The sequence below is a fragment of the Triticum dicoccoides genome, chromosome 6A (genome assembly GCF_002162155.2).
Source record: "Triticum dicoccoides isolate Atlit2015 ecotype Zavitan chromosome 6A, WEW_v2.0, whole genome shotgun sequence".
Classification (NCBI taxonomy): domain Eukaryota; kingdom Viridiplantae; phylum Streptophyta; class Magnoliopsida; order Poales; family Poaceae; genus Triticum; species Triticum dicoccoides.
This window is the reverse complement of record NC_041390.1, coordinates 211,513,865-211,534,551: the sequence shown is the minus strand read 5'-3', so window position 1 is coordinate 211,534,551 and position 20,687 is coordinate 211,513,865. Positions and strand designations below refer to the sequence as shown.

Below are 20,687 nucleotides of genomic sequence, written 5' to 3'. Positions count from 1 at the left end.
TTTAAATTCTCCATCAAGCAAAGGAAACATGAGCACGCACCATCGTCATCACCAGGCTGTACATGGAGCTAACCTTGGACAGGCTTAAATGCGAACCAGCTCCAAGGAAGCGATCCCAGAGCCAAAAATATCGGAGCAAAGGGAAGCTTGACAGCTCCCCAGCAAGTCTTACTCAAAACCGCTCTATCAAGTCTAAAAGTAATCTACCCTAGCTTAAAAGCAACATTATGTTGCACATTCCACGGCTCAAAAAAGACTGGGTGTTGAAAGATGAAGAGGTGTTACAAATGAAGCAAAAGAGCCTCCAAGAGGCCATCGCACACAAAGCACAAAATATCCCGAAAACGCTGGTTTCCCAACACAAGTCTTACCATATTGACAATCCAAACAGAAGCCTTGACATACCAGTCTTTGCAGTTAAGTGCCAAGGGGCCATGCGTCCCATGGCACTCAAACCCATGATTGGATTGGGCATCAGGACCACGGCCATTAGCTACGAAAGAACCAAGATGGCGAGCTCTCTTTCTGTATCTGACTCAGTTTTACTTGCACCTTTGTCCTGGTTTGTAACATTATTGTAACTTTCATTAACTCATTTAGCTCAAGGCTTCTGGTGAACAGCTGTTGGTACCTGACCTGTTGGGCCTTTAATAATAGTAGTAATAATAATAATAATAATAATAATAATAATAATAATAATAATCTCGGGATCTGATCTTTGAGAAGAAGGGAAGACATGGCTAGTTGTAGGAGCTTAGGTGAATCAACTCTGCCAGTGCCAGGGCTGCCCAGCCCCACAATTAAATGTGGCTGGCCACTGGTGTAGGTGAGCGTGTTTATTACCACTGTACTAGCAGGGAAGGTGGTTATGCTATGCATCTACTCAGTTCACCGACAGTCCACCCCTGCGGACCCCCTCCAGACTTCCGTTGCGCCTCCCCCGATCTCGCTCTTGTCTTCTGCCTCCGCGCACGGCTGCGTGCTAGACTGGTGGTGGTACTGGTAAGTGACCCCAGCAGCAAGGCACCCATGCTCTCCGGTGTATACACTGTCTTCCAATGATGGCCGGTGAAAACTAGACCAGGCACACTCTCTTCTGTGAGGGGGGGCGTGTGACACTGTGCCGCGTACTATTTGACTACCTACGCATCTAACCACATCTAACACGGCAGTGCAGAGGCAAGTACAGGCTGGGCAGCTTATATTCATCACTCGGACCAGAGCTCTTCTCCTCACCCCCCACAACACCTTGGCGGACTCAAGAGGCTCGTTCCCTCGTCTGTGAAAGACAGGCAGAACAAATGGTGCAACCCAAGAAGAAGTTTCGTGGAGTCAGGCAGCGCCACTGGGGCTCCTGGGTCTCTGAGATCAGACACCCCCTCCTGTAAGCCCCTCCCCTCCTTTCTAGCTTCCCTCGATTCCCTCTAACTTCCTCTAAAGATCAGTGGTTTTTCCATCGATCGGTTTACAAGATTCTAACAAACTGCATGCGTGTCTTTGTGAATGAAGTAAAAGAAGGGTGTGGCTTGGTACCTTCGAAACCGCTGAAGAGGCTGCACGGGCCTACGACGAGGCCGCCGTTCTGATGAGCGGCCGCAATGCCAAGACCAACTTCCCCGTGCAGAGGAGCAGCACCGGCGATCCTGCCCCAGCTGCAACCCGGGACGTTCGTGGCGGCAGCTCCTCCTCCTCTACGAGCAACCTGTCCCAGGTTCTCAGTGCCAAGCTTCGCAAGTGCTGCAAGGCGCCGTCTCCGTCCCTCACCTGCCTTCGCCTTGACACCGAGAAGTCCCACATTGGCGTCTGGCAGAAGCGTGCAGGGGCCCGCGCCGACTCCAACTGGGTCATGACCGTGGAGCTCAACAAAGGGGCCGGGCCATCCGGCGATGCGGTGGCAGCGCAGTCCACAGTGTCAGCAACCACGGCTTCTTCACCGGCGAGTACAATGGATGACGAGGAGAGGCTCACGCTGCAGATGATCGAGGAGCTGCTGAGCAGTAGCGGTCCAGCTTCGCCATCGCATGGAGAAGAAGGTAGCTTCGTCGTCTGAAAAAGCATGGACGAAACAGCATCGCAACGTCGCCATCCGAGATCAGGATCCCGTAGACTGGTTGGTACGCAAGCAGTTCAGGTTGTTTCAGGAAGATAGATATATGTCTACTACTCGATCCAAGTTACAAAAAGCATAAGTTTGCAACTGTGTGCAGCTATATGTACTTATATTTGTTATTACATACACAGTCACCGTCAAGATACTTTATTATATACATCAATGTCAGTTATGTAGTATATATAAAGGAAATAAATAGAATGTGGTTTTGTGTTACCTCATGCCTTCATTCAACTTCAGACTCCAAACTTGGACTCTTAGAAATCTAAATAACATGATGAAGGTGATATTTGTGAAGAAGACCTCAGCTCTATACGACAATCATTTCTAAGGACCATGGGCTCTAGAGGTTTATGTATACAGAAGAAAACACCAACCATTTTCTTGTATTGATGCGATATGTGTATGCATTTATTTTGAGGAAAAACATTTATAAGGGATATAAGACAAACCAGCAAGCAGCCAAGCACCAACGCAACTCAGTCAAAAAAAAAAAGATAAAAAATTGTTCGCGAAAAAATAAGGTATCGATCGAAGCCTACAACTTGGCATTGTGCCTCAGCTAGCACACAATTCCATCATCTGCAGTCGTCAGGAATTTCCTTCAAAACAAGGGAGGTGAAATGTTTTTGAACATGAGAAGGGTATATTGTCAGGAAGCTCCCTTCTGCCAGTTACGTTAGCAATGTCGTCAACAACTCCACATCATGCAATCACATGCTCAGCAACGTAGATGTATGAGTATGCATTTTTCGAACTAAATCCTAAGAAATCCACCTAGAACTCTCCCAGACCAAAGAAGTCTTAAGGGTGTGAATGATCAACCCAAGAATGGACCATAGAAAAATTATTCGAGGACAGGTGTACAAAAAGACCTTGAGAGTCGTATTTCTCCTCATTCAATGACGAAATGCAATGCACAATAAGTGACAATTAATCAATCATGTTAGGTTAGCTAGGATGAGCCCATATGCTATAATGACCAGCAGATCCTTTGCCTTCAGACTAGGAACAACTGATAGCAGCCTTGGAGCTTCAACTAATAATCAAACAAATAGAACATAGTCACTAGACAGATACAGCTCATGTCAATTATGTACTAAAGAGAAGGCCATCATATAAGGTGAGTTTGTGAAAATAGTTTACGTGCCAGTGATGATGACCATCCATCATGGTAAGCCCAAAATGAGCAACTCTTGCCGACTTAGCAAATACAGAATTAGAAGAAACTTAATGGTCAGAGCTTGTTAGATCAGATGCTAACTCAACATTGGCAAGTCAAAAGAGTTTATGTGTGTGAAAAGAAAAGATAGACACATCAAGAACGACGAGCAAGGTCCTCACATTCCTTCTTTGTCTTTCCAGACTTCAGAATATGGAGAAATGACAAAAAAATATCAGCTTCATGGTTGAGTTAGAGGTTGGTACAGAGCAGGCATGCTTAAGGGCCAGGTCAGTTAGTTGGGCGGTCATTACAAACAATTTTATCAGAAAAGGAGAAAACAATAACATAGATGGAAAAACGCTGTCAACCATAGTTTCTGAATACTGAGCTACTATGTCAGGGAATAAATGGCATTACACAAGTTTGGGTTCTTAAGATAGTTAAGTTGTGTACTTTCTTTATCATGTTCCCGTCCATACCTATATAAAGATGGAAATGTTTGAATGGAGACTAACTGTCTTTTCACCCACCATGTCTTGCTTGCACGGTTGCACCGTCAGCAGATGTAGTAATACTGGCCTTCAAAATTCCCGAACTCGTCCCCATTACTGCCACAGCTCCCATCCTCAAGGGGATCCTTCAAGCAACAACCAAAAGCTTTCTCCACCTGCTCCTTCAGACTTCAGCCAACTTTTGCAGTAATGTGCATCTAGTATCATTTCGAAGTCATTCTTCGACCCTTTGCCGCAAGCTACCATGTACATGTAGCATCACTACACACCTCTTCACTCTTGATACACAATAACACAATAAACAACATCAAAGGATCCTGCTCTACAGGGACAGCTCTAAAGAGATTTATATCCTAAGTTGGTCTTTTCCATCTTTTATGTACAAGGTTATGAAGTGCCATATATTAATTGCTAATTACTAAGGTATATATTTACAGTCGTGGACTTTAACATGTATGTCTATAAAAAAGGGCAACCTGGTGCATGTAGCTCCCGCTTGCGCAGGGTCCAGGGAAGGGTCCGACCACTTTGGGTCTATAGTACGCAGCCTTTCCCTACATTTCTGTAAGAGGCTGTTTCCAGGACTTGAACCCATGACCTCATGGTCACAAGGCAGCAGCTTTACCACTGCGCCAAGGCTCCCCTTCTAACATGTATGTCTATCACAGGGTGAATTTGGTGACTAATTCCGACCACTCCGCCGTCCTATAAGTTCAATAAATAAGTTATACAGATCCAAGTACTAAGAAATTATAACACGGCAAACACATAGTACATCTAATTTTGAAAAAGACAAAGGGCAAGTGAAATAGTCAGGTCATTATGTCTCATTATTCAGAAGAGTATATGACTACCCTAAATTGTCCAGTATCATGTGTTCCATAATTTCTAGTACCACATTAGCAGGTCAAAGAACTCCCATGTTGCAAAAGCATGAATTAAATATGGCCAGCTAGATAGCTGTGATGGTCCTCCGACATTAACTCTACCCTTTGCTTCAATACTATTCAAATAAATCAGTGATGTCATTTTAATAAAGATTGTAAAGCATATCACATTAAGTTACTTACTTTCTGATAGTTATATTTTCATATGCTAGATCTGCATATTATGGTTTTAATAAGATTAACCATACATATGATTCGAGTGTCTATTATGGTTCCACGTGATAGAATTGTCAGAATAAGTTGTTGAATGGAACAGCATAGGATAGACAGCGTGTTTGGTTGGTGGGAATTAGTGACAGGGATGAGAGTTTAAGGGGTATGAGGCATATAAATCCATTGTTTGGTTGGGGCAAGGGAATTGAGGAAGGAAGGGGAAAGGTAATTAAACAGGCTAACTCCCACGTATTTCTTCCCTAGTCTCCCCCTGTTAATTCAGGTGGGATGAAGCTTCCTCCAAATTCCCACCACACATCAAACAGGGGATTTGGACTAAAAATCTACTTCGCAAGCCTAATCCCTAGACACTCCCTTCTGTAAACTCCCAATCCCTTTCCCTCAGGCTGCCAAACACGCTGAGAATTCTTTCCCCATCTCCCCCGACCCCCGCCCCTCCTGACAACTCGAGTGGTCTTGCCGGCTTGCCCTGCGCAGATCTGGCCATGGAGGGTTGCCGTGGTGGTCTGGCCGGCCTTGGTGGCGCAACTTCTCACGGTAGCGACAGCGCGGGAGTGGTCTTGCTGACCAGGGAGGCAAAGCTCCTTCATCAGCGACCGGCGCAGGAGGCGCGGGGTCCACTCCCAGCCGCCGCCAGTGCCGTGGGTGGGAGAGGCCCGCCCAGGCAGGGGACTACCATCCTCAGCACCGTTGCATCTTGCCGTTTCCTTTGTCATCTGTGTGGTGCCGTGTCGTGTTGTAATGTTCTGTTGTTGCTTTATATATAAAGCAGGGCAAAAGCCTTTTTCGGTCGAATGGAGCAGCATAGATAGAAAATAAAGCATAATTCGTATTTGCATGATTAAGAATTGCCAGTGGTCCACCTAAATGGGAATAGTTAAAATCAGACAGTTTGTTTAAAAAAACGTGTAGTCAGTTATTGTAGTATTTGAAATGGAACCACACTGCAGTTGTAAAAAGATGCCATGGCAGGACATATTGATGTGCTTGTGGAAGGATGTTTATATAGAATGCCATACTACTTGTGGTTACACTAATTTTGTTTATAGGGCTGGTTCACTACTGTTGAACTATTGAGCTAGCGAACATTTTCCCAGTAAAGGAAACAAATATATGTTCCCTAAACATGTATCAAATATGCAATTAGAAAAAGAAAGTAAACAAAATCATGGATATTCTCAGTAAGGGACTGAGTAAGATGGTCCCAGTATTGTGCTTCGCTATTAACAAAATGGACCATTAAATTGTGCGTTGATGCCTCACCTATCAACTATCATAGTGGTATAGGTTTACTACCCTAGCTACCGTTTGCCCAAAAAGAAAAGCTCACTACTCTTACGGAATTGTTCACACGCAATATTAATTATTGAACCTCAAATCACTATACTTATTTGAGTATTCATCATTCAGTGGTTTCACAATTAAAATCCTATCCAGGCTTCCCTAATTCAGATAATCCAGAATCAGAAAGAAAACAAACAAGAACCAGGAAACCATCAGTGTAACATTGAACAAATGAATCAAGGAAAATACAAATCATACCATTATTTAAGTCAACTGCACCATGTGTGTTTGACCAACATTTTGATAAAATTACACATAAGGTAGCTTGTTTACATTTTCTGCATAAATTGATTCCAGACACAGGCCCTGAAGAATCGTCTTTAGACTCATTGGTAAAGCTGTCAAGGAAGTTGCCATATATTTCAGGAGTTACAAATTCCGATATCTGGCCTATCCACATGAAGATGGATGCACAACATGCACTGTCTTCCTACAAAACTTTTAACCTCAGCTATCAAACAACAAAGCCATATAACCGGTAGAGCATACAGTTGTCATATTAAAAAGATTGACCACATATCTGTTATGCGTACTGGTCAAGAATGTGCCCGAGAACTCAGTTTTCTCTTCCTGTCAGTGCCAAGAGAAATACTGCTGGTGAATTTTGAATTAGAGAGTTCCCGAGGAATTGGAGCTCCTGCAGTCTTCAGAACCTGAGCAAGCTCTCCAAAAAGTTTCCTATCTTCCTCATTCACAAAGACAATAGCCACGCCCTCCTTACCCATCCGAGACGCTCTTCCAACTTGGTGAATATATTCATCAATGGAATTTGGCATGTCAAACAAAATCACTTGATGTACTTTCAGAAGATCCATTCCACGTCCCAAGACCCCGGTACAAACAACAACAGATACTTCTCCTGTGAGAAACCGTCTCAATCTTTCTCTTCTCTCTTCCATTGTTTTCTCACCATGAATAGAAATAACCTCCAACCCAGTAGCAGCAGTAATGGCTTCAGACAAGAGATCGGCACCAACTCTGGAACTCACAAATACAACAGCAGGAGGTTTAAAGTGCTGCTTACTTTTTATTATCTCAAAAATCTTCTGCTTCTTCTGCTTAGACTCCACCCAAATTACCACTTGTCTAACTGATTTATTTGGTTTACCTGGGTTCCCACAAGAAATATGTATCATGTTGTTCGACAGTGAGTTTGACAATTTCTCAATTTCTGAATGTATTGTTGCTGAAAACATCATAACCTGTGGACATGAGAGTGCACGAAAGATCTGCATGGCCTGATCTCTGAATCCTCTCTCTAGCAAGCAGTCCACTTCATCCAGAACAAACACAGAAACATCTGTAAGGTCAACATTGTGTTTCATCAGAAGATCAATTAGTCTTCCTGGGGTGCCCACAATTAACTCGACACCATTTTCAATTCTATATATTTGCTGAGCCAGGGGATCTCCACCAACAACTAGAGCAGTTTTAAATGGTAAACCCTTTCCAAGAACTTTTGCTTGATCCTCCACCTGTAGGCATAGCTCCCTAGTTGGAGCAAGGACTATAGCCAAGGGCCCACGCTTGCTTTCACATTGCTGCAGCTCTCTCCGTGAACAATGTGCAATTATAGGAACTAGAAAAGAAGCTGTTTTCCCTGAACCAGTATCTGCAGAGACAAGTAGGCTTCTATTACTTATTGATGCAGGGATGACTTGCATCTGCACCGGAGTAGGCATGGTATACCCTGCAGCATCAAGATTGTGCACAAGCTTCTCAGGAAGACCACAGGAAGAGAAACACATGATTGGATCAGGAATTGCCTCACCCTTGACACAAATGTCAAGTTTATTTCTCAGTGAAACGATCTGGCTGGCATGCAAACTCGGTATATCGGGAAAATTATTGTCTCGGACACAGAAGCTCTCATCACCAAACGGAACTTTTATGCGTGCTGGTGCTTTTACTGGTATCTTTGTTTCAGCGGCAATTCTAGCAAGAAGAGCAGTCTTGCATTCCACACTACAGATATCATCATCAGTCTGATCACATATATATTCCCCGTATCGACCACATATAACACAGCGAGGCTCCCCAGGAAGAGCTTCTCTCTGCTCAAAGCATCTTTCCTTCACACGTAGATCTGTAAGAGTAACAAATATCATGAACAAGGTGTTTTGATTCCTTGAACGAATACATGGAGCAGAGAGAAGGCAATCCTCTACTATTACATCAGACATGTGCACCGTGTTTTGTGATTCCTTGACTGAATACATGGAGCAGAGAGGAAGAACGATCTATTAAACTCATAATTCATTAGGTCATTGTTATCAATCCCAACTAGGTACCATAAGTAAATGGATCCCGTTTGTTCAATACTTTGATAACCAAGGTCATTCTTTGCTAAAGAGAAATGATAACTATAAGTCAGACTCGATAGAATTGGATCAATTCCAAATAGCGAGAATTAGGATTCTTGATCCCTCTCAATCTATCTTTCAATTCAAGGATCCAGAGAGGTGTTTTCATAGTCATCTCCGAATATTTGCCATCTCGGAATATTTCCGATTGTTCAAAAAAAAATTCAATTTCATTTTTCTATGATATGTCTTCCTATATGAAAATTGGTTATTTACGATGTACGATGATCCCTGTTAAGCATCCATGGCTGAATGGGAAAGTTCCATAAGTCTATTAGAACTGGCTCTCTATCCATGGAATCTCATCCATCATCCATACATAACGAATTGGTATGGCATATTCATACCAGAACATATAAGAATAATAAGAACTCGAATTCTTATCAATACTGGAACTCAGAGCATAGGAGGAAAAATTGATTTATGGATGGAATCAAATACGTAGTAGGATAGAAAAGTGTCCCATTGCTGAAAAGCTATACAGAGATGCAAGGTCCTAGGTGAACGAGAAAAGGCTGGTATTATGTTGCAAGATAATAGGAGAGCAAAACTATAACATGGGAAAAACAAAATGTTAATCAGCTAATAAGGTAGAATGCCATAAATGATGTCAGACAGACAAAAAAATATTTTATTATTAGACTCACGAAGTTCTGTTTACTAACTATGGAGATATAAAGTCTGCAAATAAATATTTTTCCATTGAAGATCTGGATTTCCAATTTACTGATTTCATTTGCTTTATTTTGGATGAGAATAAATATGCATCCAATTATTCGGCTTTGCAGATATGTGCTCTGACAAATTCAATGCACGTACCTTCCACTTGCAGCTCGTTCCTATCATCAGATGGAGAGACCAAATTATCAGCTGAATCTTTCTCCCCTTGTCCCATTTAACTGAGGTGGGAAATAAGTACCATAAATAAACTGCACAGAAGAGAAGGAGGAAGGAAATTAGGGCACAGTTCTTTACGCTGGAACTTCTCCAGAAACGGCTTAAGCTTATCTACCCCACAGATTCAGTGATGGAAAAAAGACCCTGAGAAACTGCAATCCAGTTCTTTTCGGCTTCTGTCCCGTCCACGTACTTTATTTGCGAGTTCTCTGATGAAAAGTCTAATGCCAGATGCCCTTGGACGGTAGTTGTCTAATGTTTAACTTCTTTGTGATCTCTTGCTGTGTTTATCGTAGATGTGAACAACAAAACACCTTACGGACACCATAATACTAAATATTACTAGAATAAAAATATGGTCATTGGTATACTTGAGAACAAGTCAAATAAAATAAAGGTCGTCAAGGCATTACAGGGTTATCTTCCCAACAAATTCAGTCATACTACCTCTCTCTCAGTTTACAGGGCGTGCGCGTGCCCCTAGGTCGTCAATTTGACCGACCTAATACAGGTCATATATTACAAAAAATATATCAATATAAACTTCAGAAGTTCTATTTTCAAACCGTATAATTTTTGTGTTATATAGTTTATATTAAGATGATAAAATTGGTAACCTAGGTATACGCGTAGGACTTGTAAACTGAAACGGAGGTAGTAGTAAAAACTAATCATCAAGGTGCGACACTCCCAGCAATAGCATCACATATTTTGCCTATAGTACCATTGTTACCGGCAGTGGCAGGTCTAGATTTTGCAACAGGGCGGTCCACCGCTAAAGAAAATTGACAGCAATTCTGGCATGCCAACTGGGATTGGGCACAGACAACGAATATGACATACACAGGGGCAATGTTTTCTCAATAAATATAATTATAAAAAACAACAAACCCTAATGAGTAATGATGAAATTGGGGGATGGAGATTGGGCAGTGCGTACTGAAGACAACGGGCTGGGCGCTGGCTGCTGCACGCCTGCACACTGCCGCCGGCCGCCGGGCAGCACTGCTGATTGCTGCCGCCTGCCGAGTGCGGACTGAGCGGCTAGGCTAGCCGGCGCGATGGTGCCGCTGTTGGCCGGACGGGGCTGGGCGGGGCGACTGGCCGCAGGTGGGTCCTGGCCTTCTGGGCGTCCGGCAACGGCGAGTGGCCGTCGAGGCAGGCGACTGGCGGCGAGTACGGACAGAGGGGGGAATCGCGGGCGGGAGACGGCTGAGGGGAATCGCGTTTTTTCTTTCTGATTCCGAGGGATGAGGGAAGGCAGAGTGGAGTTCGGGATTAAGGGCCAGTTTGGATGGCGTCCTCGTCCGTTCGCGCCTGGCCTGTACCATGCCTGAAAACTGCCTGTACCATGTTTGGTTGGAGTCCACGGGAGCAGAAGCTAGCCTGGCCTGGTGACCACAAAATCTTGATTAGCCTGGCCCATGACCCAGGCTACTTGATTAGCCTGGCTCAGGCACAAGGAACCGGTCGCCTGGAGGCAGCCTGGCTACAAGTAGTACATTATTCAGCGGGGTTCTTTTGTGAGTTAGCTCTGAACTGTAATGCTTTTTCCAGTAAACTTTTTTTAGGCGAGGTATGCAACCAAACAGCCCATGCCTGGCCAGGCATAAAATTTCCAGTTCCTAGGTAATGTCCAGGCACCACTTTCTATCAGGCACGGAAGCCAGGACGCGTACCAAACAGGTTCTAACTAAGTTCACAAGAACATCTCGAGCCGCGTCCCCAACAGGCCCCATGCGACATTTTCGACGCCGGCTCGATTTGTTTTTGGGCCCGGCGATTATAGACCAAACCCGGTGCACTGGGGGTGCTCGGGGGCTCCGGCGCGAGGGAAAAGCACGTTAGACCCACATCGTCGGGCGAAAAATCAAATCTTTCTTCCACCCCCGCGCGCTCGGCCGCCAATCGGATGATCCCAGCGCCGCCCACCGCCCGCCACCGCTAGATTTTTCCGGCCAAAAAAAGAGCAGAGGTTTCGCCGAGGCAGCCTCTCGACCATCGGCTGGGCGATTTTTCCGGCGTTGCCGGCCGCGGAGAGGCGGTATAGCGGCGGGTATGCGCCCACCGCACATGCAAGGTGTTCGGCGATTTGCCTACCTCGGCAATGGACTCGGGCGACGAGGAAGCATTCGCCGCGCTGCTGGAGGACGAAGCCGAGGCCGACGTCCAAGAAAAGGAACATCTCATGGTCCTCGTCGCCCTCGCCGACCTGCTGGCGAGCAATGAAAAGTCGCGGCGAGGTGGCTCGGCGCCGGGGCGGATGAAAGCAAAAAAATTGGCTGACCCACACCTTTATAAAGAAGGAGTTGATGGTGTTATTAGATGTTGTGTACCTGAGCATGAACAAGAACAGATCCTACGCAAGTGTCACTCCGAGGCTTATGGAGGACACCATGCTGGAGATAGAACTGCACATAAGGTATTGCAATCCGGTTTTTATTGGCCTACTCTCTTCAAGGATGCCCGTAAGTTTGTTTTGTCTTGTGATGAATGCCAAAGAATTGGTAATATTAGTAGACGTCAAGAAATGCCTATGAATTATTCACTTGTTATTGAACCATTTGATGTTTGGGGCTTTGATTATATGGGACCTTTTCCTTCCTCTAATGGGTACACACATATTTTAGTTGTTGTTGGTTACGTTACTAAGTGGGCAGAGGCTATTCCAACTAGTAGTGCTGATCACAACACCTCTATTAAGATGCTTAAAGAAGTTAGTTTTCCGAGATTTGGAGTCCCTAGATACTTAATGACCGATGGTGGTTCACATTTTATTCATGGTGCCTTCCGTAAAATGTTTGCTAAGTATGATGTTAATCATAGAATTGCATCTCCATATCATCCACAGTCTAGTGGTCAAGTAGAATTGAGTAATAGAGAGCTCAGATTAATTTTGCAAAAGACTGTTAATAGGTCTAGAAAGAATTGGTCCATGAAACTTGATGATGCATTATGGGCTTATAGAACCGCATATAAAAATCCTATGGGTATGTCTCCGTATAAAATGGTTTATGGTAAAGCATGTCACTTACCTCTTGAACTAGAACATAATGCATATTGGGCCATTAAAGAGCTCAACTATGACTTCAAACTTGCAGATGAGAAGAGGCTTTTTGACATCAGCTCACTTGATGAATGGAGAACCCAGGCTTATGAGAATGCCAAACTGTTTAAAGAAAAGGTTAAAATATGGCATAATAAAAGGATACAAAAGCGTGAGTTCAATGTAGGTGATCATGTATTGTTATACAACTCTCGTTTTAAGATTTTTTGCAGGCAAAATCCTCTCTAAATGGGAAGGTCCTTACGTCATTGAGGAGGTCTATCGTTCCGGTGCCATAAAAATCAACAACTTCGAAGGCACAAATCCGAGGGTGGTGAACGGTCAAAGAATCAAACATTATATCTCAGGTAATCCCATAAATGTTGAAACTAATGTTATTGAAACTGTAACCCCGGAGTAATACATAAGGGACACTTTCCAGAACGTTTCAGACTTTGAAAAGGAATATGTACGTGGTACGGTAAGTAAACCGACTCCAAAACAGTTCTAATGGCAATTTTTCTCCGTTTTGGAATATTTAAGAAAATAGGAAAATAAGAAGTAGTCCGGGAAGGACATCAGGCATCCACGAGGGTGGAGGGCGCGCCCTACCCCCTGGGCGCGCCCCTGCCTCGTGGGCACCTCGTGTGCTCTCCGAACTCCGTTTTCTTGCACGATACTTCTTTCGGTTGGTAAAAATTCACTATATAATCTCCCAAAGGTTTTGACCACCATACCACGCAAATATCCTCTGTCTTTGTTTCGAGTTGTTTCTGCTGCAGATTAGAGCAATATGTCATCCCAAGATTCAGAGGGAGAAAGCTATGTGGCTGATTACCTTGCAGATCATAAGGTCTATGCTGACTTGGAGCATTGTGGTTGGACCACGGAGGAAGAAGAAGACTATGAGCCTAGGGGAAAGGAGGAGACGAGCTCAGATGAAGATGAAGTCCCATTACCTCAACCTGGGGACATGCATGTGGAGTTCAAAAAGTCAAGCCTTCCCAATAAAGCAAAGAAACCTAAGATCGAGTTTATCCCTTTTCGTCTCTTGCAGGAGAACAAACAAGAACTATGCAAAAAGGTATTAAGCCTTGAGCGGGAGATCGAGGACCTAAGGGAGCAAAATTCTATCCTCAAGTGGAAATTAAGGAAGAAGCCCACATCATCAACAACTCCATCATCACCACCTCCAAGGAAGGAAACATAAACACATGGGTATGGGAACTCCCCCTTGGCAACTACCAAGCTTGGGGGAGTGCCCTGGTATCGTATCACCATCACTTTTATCTTTACCGTTTTCTTAGTTCGATCCTTTTGGTAATATCTTGATCTAGTAGAATAAAGATTTAATATGATCTAGTTGTGAGTTTTGCTTTATGATCCTTCTATGTAATCGAGTCTGTGAGCTATATATAGTAAAGATTAGTGTTGAGTCAAGGGCTTGACTATCTTACTATGATCTTGAGGGAATAGAATAAAAGAGAAGAAATAAAAAGAAATAAAGAGAGCATATGGATCTTATGGAGAGTAATGACTTCACATATAAAGAGTATGATGAATAAAAGTTGTTGAGAGTTGACAAACATAGTTTTGGTCATCGTTGCAATTAATAGGAAGTAATAAAGCAAGAGAGGTTTTCACATATAAATATACTATCTTGGACATATTTTATGATTGTGAGCACTCATTAAAGTATGATATGCTAAAGAGTTGGCGTTGGACAAGGAAGACAACATAATGGGTTATGTTTTCTTGCATCTGAGATAAATTATATTGTCATGGATCATCCAACATGTTGAGCTTGCCTTTCCCTCTCATGCTAGCCAAATTCTTTGCACCAAGTAGAGATACTACTTGTGCTTCCAAATATCCTTAAACCTAGTTTTTCCTTGAGAGTCCACCATATCTACCTATGGATTGAGTAAGATCCTTCAAGTAAGTTGTCATCATTGCAAGCAATAAAAAATGCTCTCTAAATATGTATGATTTATTAGTGTGGAGAAAATAAGCTTTATACGATCTTGTGATGTGGAAGAAATAAAAGCGACGGACTGCATAATAAAGGTCCATATCACAAGTGGCAATATAAAATGACGTTCTTTCACATTAAGATATTGTGCATCCAACCATAAAAGCACATGACAACCTCTGCTTCCCTCTGCGAAGGGCTTATCTTTTATTCTTGTCTTATACTTCATGCAAGAGTCAAAGTGATCTTCACCTTTCCTTTTTACATTTTATCCTTTGGCAAGCACAATGTGTTGGAAAGATCCTGATATATATGGCTAATTGGATGTGGGTTTTCATGAACTATTATTGTTGACATTACCCTTGAGGTAAAAAGTTGGGAGGCAAAATTATAAGCCCCTATCTTTCTCTGTGTCCGATTAAAACTTCATAACCATAAATAGCGCGTGAGTGTTAGAAATTGTGAAAGACTAAGTGATGGTTGAGTATGTGGACTTGCTGAGAAGCTCTTATGTTGACTCTTTCCTATGTTATGATAAATTGCAATTGCTTCAATGATTGAGACTATAGTTTGTTGGTTTTCAATGAAGTTTTTGATTCATACTTGAGTATGTGATTGAATTGTTACTTTAGCATAAGAGATCATATGACAATATATATATATATGTTGTTGTTCTAAGAATGATCATGATGCCCTCATGTCCGTATTTTATTTTTATCGACACCTCTATCTCTAAACATGTGGACATATTTTTCGATTTCGGCTTTCGCTTGAGGACAAGCGAGGTCTAAGCTTGGGGGAGTTGATACGTCCATTTTACATCATGCTTTTATATCGATATTTATTGCATTATGGGCTGTTATTACACATTGTGTCACAATAATTATGCCTATTCTCTCTTATTTTACAAGGTTTACATGAAGAGGGAGAATGCCGGCAGCTGGAATTCTGGGTTGGAAAAGGAGCAAATATTAGAGACCTATTTTGCACATCTCCAAAAGTCCTGAAACTCCACGGGAATTATTTTCAAAATATATAAAAAATATTGGGTGAAAGAAGTACCAGAGGGGGGCCACCCACCGTCCACGAGGGTGGGGGTGCGCCCTACCCCCCTGGGCGCGCCCCTGCCTCGTGGGCCCTGGTGGCCCTCTGATGCCCATCTTTGGCTATATGGAGTCTTTCATCCACGAAAAAATCAGAAGCAAGCTCACGGGACGAAACTCTGCCGCCACGAGGTGGAACCAATCTAGAGCTCCGGCGGAGCTGTTCTGCCGAGGAAACTTCCCTCCGGGAGGGGGAAATCATCACCATCGTCATCACCAACGATCCTCTCATCGGGAGGGGGTTAATCTCCATGAATAGCTTCACCAGCACCATCTCATCTCAAACCCTAGTTCATCTCTTGTATCCAATCTCTGTATCCAAACCTCAGATTGGTACCTATGGGTTGCTAGTAGTGTTGATTACTCCTTGTAGTTGATGCTAGTTGGTTTAATTGGTGGAAGATCATATGTTTAGATCCATTATGAATATCAATACCCCTCTGATTATGAACATGAATATGCTTTGTGAGTAGTTACATTTGTTCCTGAGGACATGGGAGAAGTCTTGCTATAAGTAGTCATATGAATTTGGTATTCGTTCGATATTCTGATGAGATGTATGTTGTCATCCCTCTAGTGGTGTCATGTGAACGTCGACTACATGACACTTCACCATTGTTTGGGCTTAGAGGGAGGCATTGGGAAGTAATAAGTAGATGATGGTTTGCTAGATTGACAGAAGCTTAAACCCTGGTTTATGCGTTGCTTTGTAAGGGTCTGATTTGGATCCATATGTTTCATGCTATGGTTAGGTTTACCTTAATACTTCTTTTGTAGTTGCAGATGCTGGCAATAGGGGTTAATCATAAGTGGGATGCTTGTCCAAGTAAGGACAATACCCAAGCACCGGTCCACCCACATATCAAATTATCAAAGTACCGAACGCGAATCATATGAACGTGATGAAAACTAGCTTGACGATAATTCCCATGTGTCCTCGGGAGCGCTTTCCTTTATATAAGAGTTTGTCCAGGCTTGTCCTTTGCTACAAAAAGGATTGGGCCATCTTGCTGCACCTCATTTACTTGCATTACTTGTTACCCGTTACAAATTACCTTATCACAAAACTATCTGTTACTGATAATTTTAGTGCTTGCAGAAAATACCTTGCTGAAAACCGCTTATCATTTCCTTCTGCTCCTCGTTGGGTTCGACACTCTTACTTATTGAAAAGTCTATGATAGATCCCCTACACTTGTGGGTCATCATGCTCCTGCAGCGGGTTTTTCACCTAGCGGTGCTTCCGGAACGTAATTCTTCTATGCAGCAATGAGGATAATCCTCAAATTACGGACCCAGTCCCTGTAGTTGCTACCCTCATCTTTCAACTTAGCTTTCTCTAGGAATACATTAAAATTTAACGGAACAATAGCACGGGCCATCTATCTACAACAACATAAACATGCAAAATACTATCAGGTACTAAGTTTATGATAAATTAAAGTTCAATTAATCAAATTACTTAAGAACTCCCACTTAGATAGACATCTCTCTAATCATCTAAGTGATCACGTGATCCATATCAACTAAACCATGTCCGATCATCACGTGAGATGGAGTAGTTTTCAATGGTGAACATCACTATGTTGGTCATATCTACTATATGATTCACGCTCGACCTTTCGGTCTCTGTGTTCCGAGGCCATATCTGCATATGTAGGCTCGTCAAGTTTAACCCGAGTATTCCACGTGTGCAAAGCTGGCTTGCACCCGTTGTATGTGAACGTAGAGCTTATCACACCCGATCATCACATGGTGTCTCGGCACGACGAACTGTAGCAACGGTGCATTCTCAGGGAGAACACTTTATACCTTGAAATTTAGTGAGAGATCATCTTATAATGCTACCGCTGAACTAAGAAAAATAAGATGCATAAAGGATAAACATCACATGCAATCAATATAAGTGATATGATATGGCCATCATCATCTTGTGCCTTTGATCTCCATCTCCAAAGCACCGTCATGATCACCATCATCACCGGCTTGACACCTTGATATCCATCGAAGCATCGTTGTCGTCTCGCCAACTATTGCTTCTACGACTATCGCTACCGCTTAGTGATAAAGTAAAGCAATTACATGGTGATTGCATTTCATACAATAAAGCGACAACCATATTGTCGGTGTTCTGGGAACGGGGGTCCCCAGACTTGCCTGCCTGCAGCCCACGGCGTGGTGGAGCCAGCAGGCCGTATGGCCCATCTTCACCAACAAGGCACCCAAGACCCTCGCGAGGGGCCAAGCCTCGCGAGGTGGACGACGCAAGACCTCCTCAGGAGTAGCCTGGTCAAGAAGGCTCGTGAGGAGCGGAGATATCAAGGCGGGGCAAACCTCATGAGGTACTCGTGACGTGAGCCATGACGGTCGACACCAGGCGGGCGCCAAGCGGGCGCCAGCGCGTGCAATGTCCTTGTTTCCTCTTTGGTGCAAAGGGGGCAAGCGCAGCCGCGGAGTACCGAGGCCTCATGCAAAGGTTGCCATTTCGGTGCAACGAGACCAAGACCAGGAGGACTGCAAGATGGAGGTCATCGTGGAGCCCAAGATGGCGTCACCACCAGAGCTTTGTGTAGGCGAAGACTACTTTTGTTAGGATGGCTCGTACTAGCCGCCCCCCTTCAAATTTGCCCGCCATTGTTGGCTCCCTTCCCACTCGATATTTGGGAAGAGGACCAGGGCCTCTATAAATAGGACTAGCCACCATAGTAGGGACATCACCCCATCAGACCCAGAGAGACATCCTCAGACCTAGAGAGACATCATCAGACCCAGAGAGACACACAAGTCTGAAAGCACAAGAACACCTCAACCTCAGGAGGATGTTCTTCCCCTTGTACTGTTCATCATCAGCCCAAGAGGCAATCCACCACCACACTGGAGTAGGGTATTACACCACAACGGTGGCCCGAACTAGTATAAACCCCGTGTCTTTCTGTGTTGTGAGTTTGTCGAGTTCGTCTGCAAGATCTTAGCGAGCTAGAGCGTAGCTCGGTAGGAGGGAAAGACTTCGCGTGCACCCCAGTGTTCGAACCTTAAGGGTTAGCCGGAGCCCCACACCCGACATTTGGCACGCCAGGTAGGGGTGCGCTGGAGCTTCTTCTCCGCCAATCAGCTCTCCGACATTCCTCGGCTATGATGTCTGGCGACCCGAGGGCCGGATCCGACTGCTGGGCAGCCTGGCCGGCTCGGACGGCGCCACCTGCCCATGAAGATCTCGACCCCGCACCCCAAGCAGCGCGAGCGCCTCCAAGCTCCACCGGGCGTGGACAGCGCGGCCAGGCATCATCCACCCTCACCCCGCGGTAAGTATGAGCCGCGGCAAGAGCAGCGAGTCACGCCGCAGGAACAGTGTCGCACTCACGGCGGGAGCAAAGCGAACATGCGGGCGACACTCACAGTGGAAAGGGAGCTGCTGCGATGTAGGTTGATGGAGAGCGTCCGGGACATGCTGCTTGAGCGTGTTGCTGAGCTGCTGGACGCAGCGGCGTCGGGAGCACCACCCTTCTGCTATCGACTCCCCTCCCAGACCACTGCAAGGTCGCGCGGCGAGCCTCACCACACCTGCGCGCCATCGACTATGCCCGGGGGCTTCGTCAACATCAGCACGACCGACGACGTAGGGGGATCTAACCCCCCCATGCCGCCCTCGACAAACACGAGTGCAAACGTCACCCCCCATGGTCCTGACCGGATGCCGTATTGTCATCCCCAGGATGCCATCATGGGCGGAGCAACATGGAGCGTGGGGCACCACGGCGAGGTGTTCGGGGTGACGGCCCCGGAAGCCTACGTGCCCCGCATGATGGACCAAGGGTACACATCAGAGGACGACCTCGGCTCATTCGTTGGGGAATACTGGGGAGAAGGGGCGCTAGGAGTCGAAGCTTTCCAAGAGCCAGCGGAGAACCACAGCGATTGTGCCGGCGACGGCAACTATAGGGTACCGCTAACCTCTCAGGAACAGGCTTATGCTAACCATGGGCTGCAGATGAATCAGGTTGCAGCATCGATCGGTGACCCTGGCACGGCGGCACCCATCTCAACAAGGGAGACATGCTGGGGGCCGCCGGGAGGGAGACAGGAGCAAGGCTCCTCCCCAAGGCATGTGAAACCAGGGGACACCCAGAGGTAGGCCCTTTGCTGGGGTGGCTTCAACAACCCTTCCCCCGGCAGAGGACCCGTGGTCGCCGAGGGAACCGCTGGCGTCCTCTTTCCCTCCTTTGTGTCATCCTGGTCTCCGGCCGGCTCAAAGGAGGTCAAGAGTGGCGCAAGGCGGGGCCCTCATCTCGCGATATGAAGCAAGGTTGGTACCTGTGAAGCTCGCCGCCCGTGACACTCTCACATAATAATGAGTTGGGGTTGTACACGCCCCGGAGTCTCAGGAGCGCTGGCCTCAGGCCCTGGGGCTCCCTCCCACGCCTAGTGGACAGCACTTAGCTCCGCGCTGGTGAGAAGACTTGAAGACGCAAAGACTAGACTAGGTGCCGGATGCAGCCTTTTGCTTTGGATCTCTCTTTCTATGGTTTTGCTTTCTGATTCTGGACTTAAGTTGAAGCTGAATTTTTATCGATGCATGCGGGGGGTGCCTTTTCTCGTTCCAGCCGTTTCTTGCCTTCTGGATCTTGTTTGGTTTGGGACTCACGTCCATCGCCTTTCCCTCACAAAGCTCCTCGCGAGCCGGACCGCGCAAAGCACGCGCTAGCACTACGCCTGGTGCTCACCCCTTGCGGGGCCCCTTCAAACGGGGCAATAAGCTCTGCAGGATTCTCAAGAACTTGTCGCCTCACGACCCAGCCCTAAGCAGGCGCTGACTAAGGTAATCCATGTCGGTAAACTCACCCCCAGCTTCATGAGCTCACGAGGACACATACCCACATCGCATAGGAAAGTAAAAACTGCAATTTGCTTACACGAGGGGCTCCCCCTCTCAAAATGCTCTTACAAGTTTTCCAAGGGCCACGCCCGAGTTTTGCGTGCAGAATAAAACAACAGGAGAATATGGGATCAGCCATAGATATCGCTTGCTGCATCGTCCAGGGACGCGTCGCTCGCGT

At 45.3% G+C, this 20,687-nt stretch overlaps 2 protein-coding genes across 2 annotated transcripts; one reads left to right on the top strand and one right to left on the bottom strand.

The window, feature by feature from the left end:
- Positions 1–1,094: 1,094 nt before the first annotated feature.
- Positions 1,095–2,263, top strand: LOC119319019 (ethylene-responsive transcription factor WIN1-like). The gene is made up of 2 exons (XM_037593539.1): positions 1,095–1,384; positions 1,510–2,263. The coding sequence occupies exons 1-2, from the start codon at positions 1,302–1,304 to the stop codon at positions 2,048–2,050; spliced, it is 624 nt and encodes a 207-aa protein (XP_037449436.1). The 5' UTR covers positions 1,095–1,301; the 3' UTR covers positions 2,051–2,263.
- A 4,163-nt stretch (positions 2,264–6,426) lies between these two features.
- Positions 6,427–10,782, bottom strand: LOC119316623 (DEAD-box ATP-dependent RNA helicase 41). The gene is made up of 3 exons (XM_037590987.1): positions 10,453–10,782; positions 9,435–9,544; positions 6,427–8,338 (listed from the first exon to the last, which is right to left on the bottom strand). The coding sequence occupies exons 2-3, from the start codon at positions 9,508–9,510 to the stop codon at positions 6,789–6,791; spliced, it is 1,626 nt and encodes a 541-aa protein (XP_037446884.1). The 5' UTR covers positions 9,511–9,544; positions 10,453–10,782; the 3' UTR covers positions 6,427–6,788.
- Positions 10,783–20,687: the final 9,905 nt, after the last annotated feature.

Bases quoted from the DNA above. Each gene is read 5' to 3' on its own strand.
- LOC119319019 (XM_037593539.1), top strand. From the start codon at position 1,302: ATGGTGCAACCCAAGAAGAAGTTTCGTGGAGTCAGGCAGCGCCACTGG. The intron at 1,385-1,509 runs GTAAGCCCCTCC...TTGTGAATGAAG, and splicing joins GAGATCAGACACCCCCTCCT to TAAAAGAAGGGTGTGGCTTG.
- LOC119316623 (XM_037590987.1), bottom strand. From the start codon at position 9,510: ATGGGACAAGGGGAGAAAGATTCAGCTGATAATTTGGTCTCTCCATCT. The intron at 8,339-9,434 runs GTACGTGCATTG...TTACTCTTACAG, and splicing joins GAACGAGCTGCAAGTGGAAG to ATCTACGTGTGAAGGAAAGA.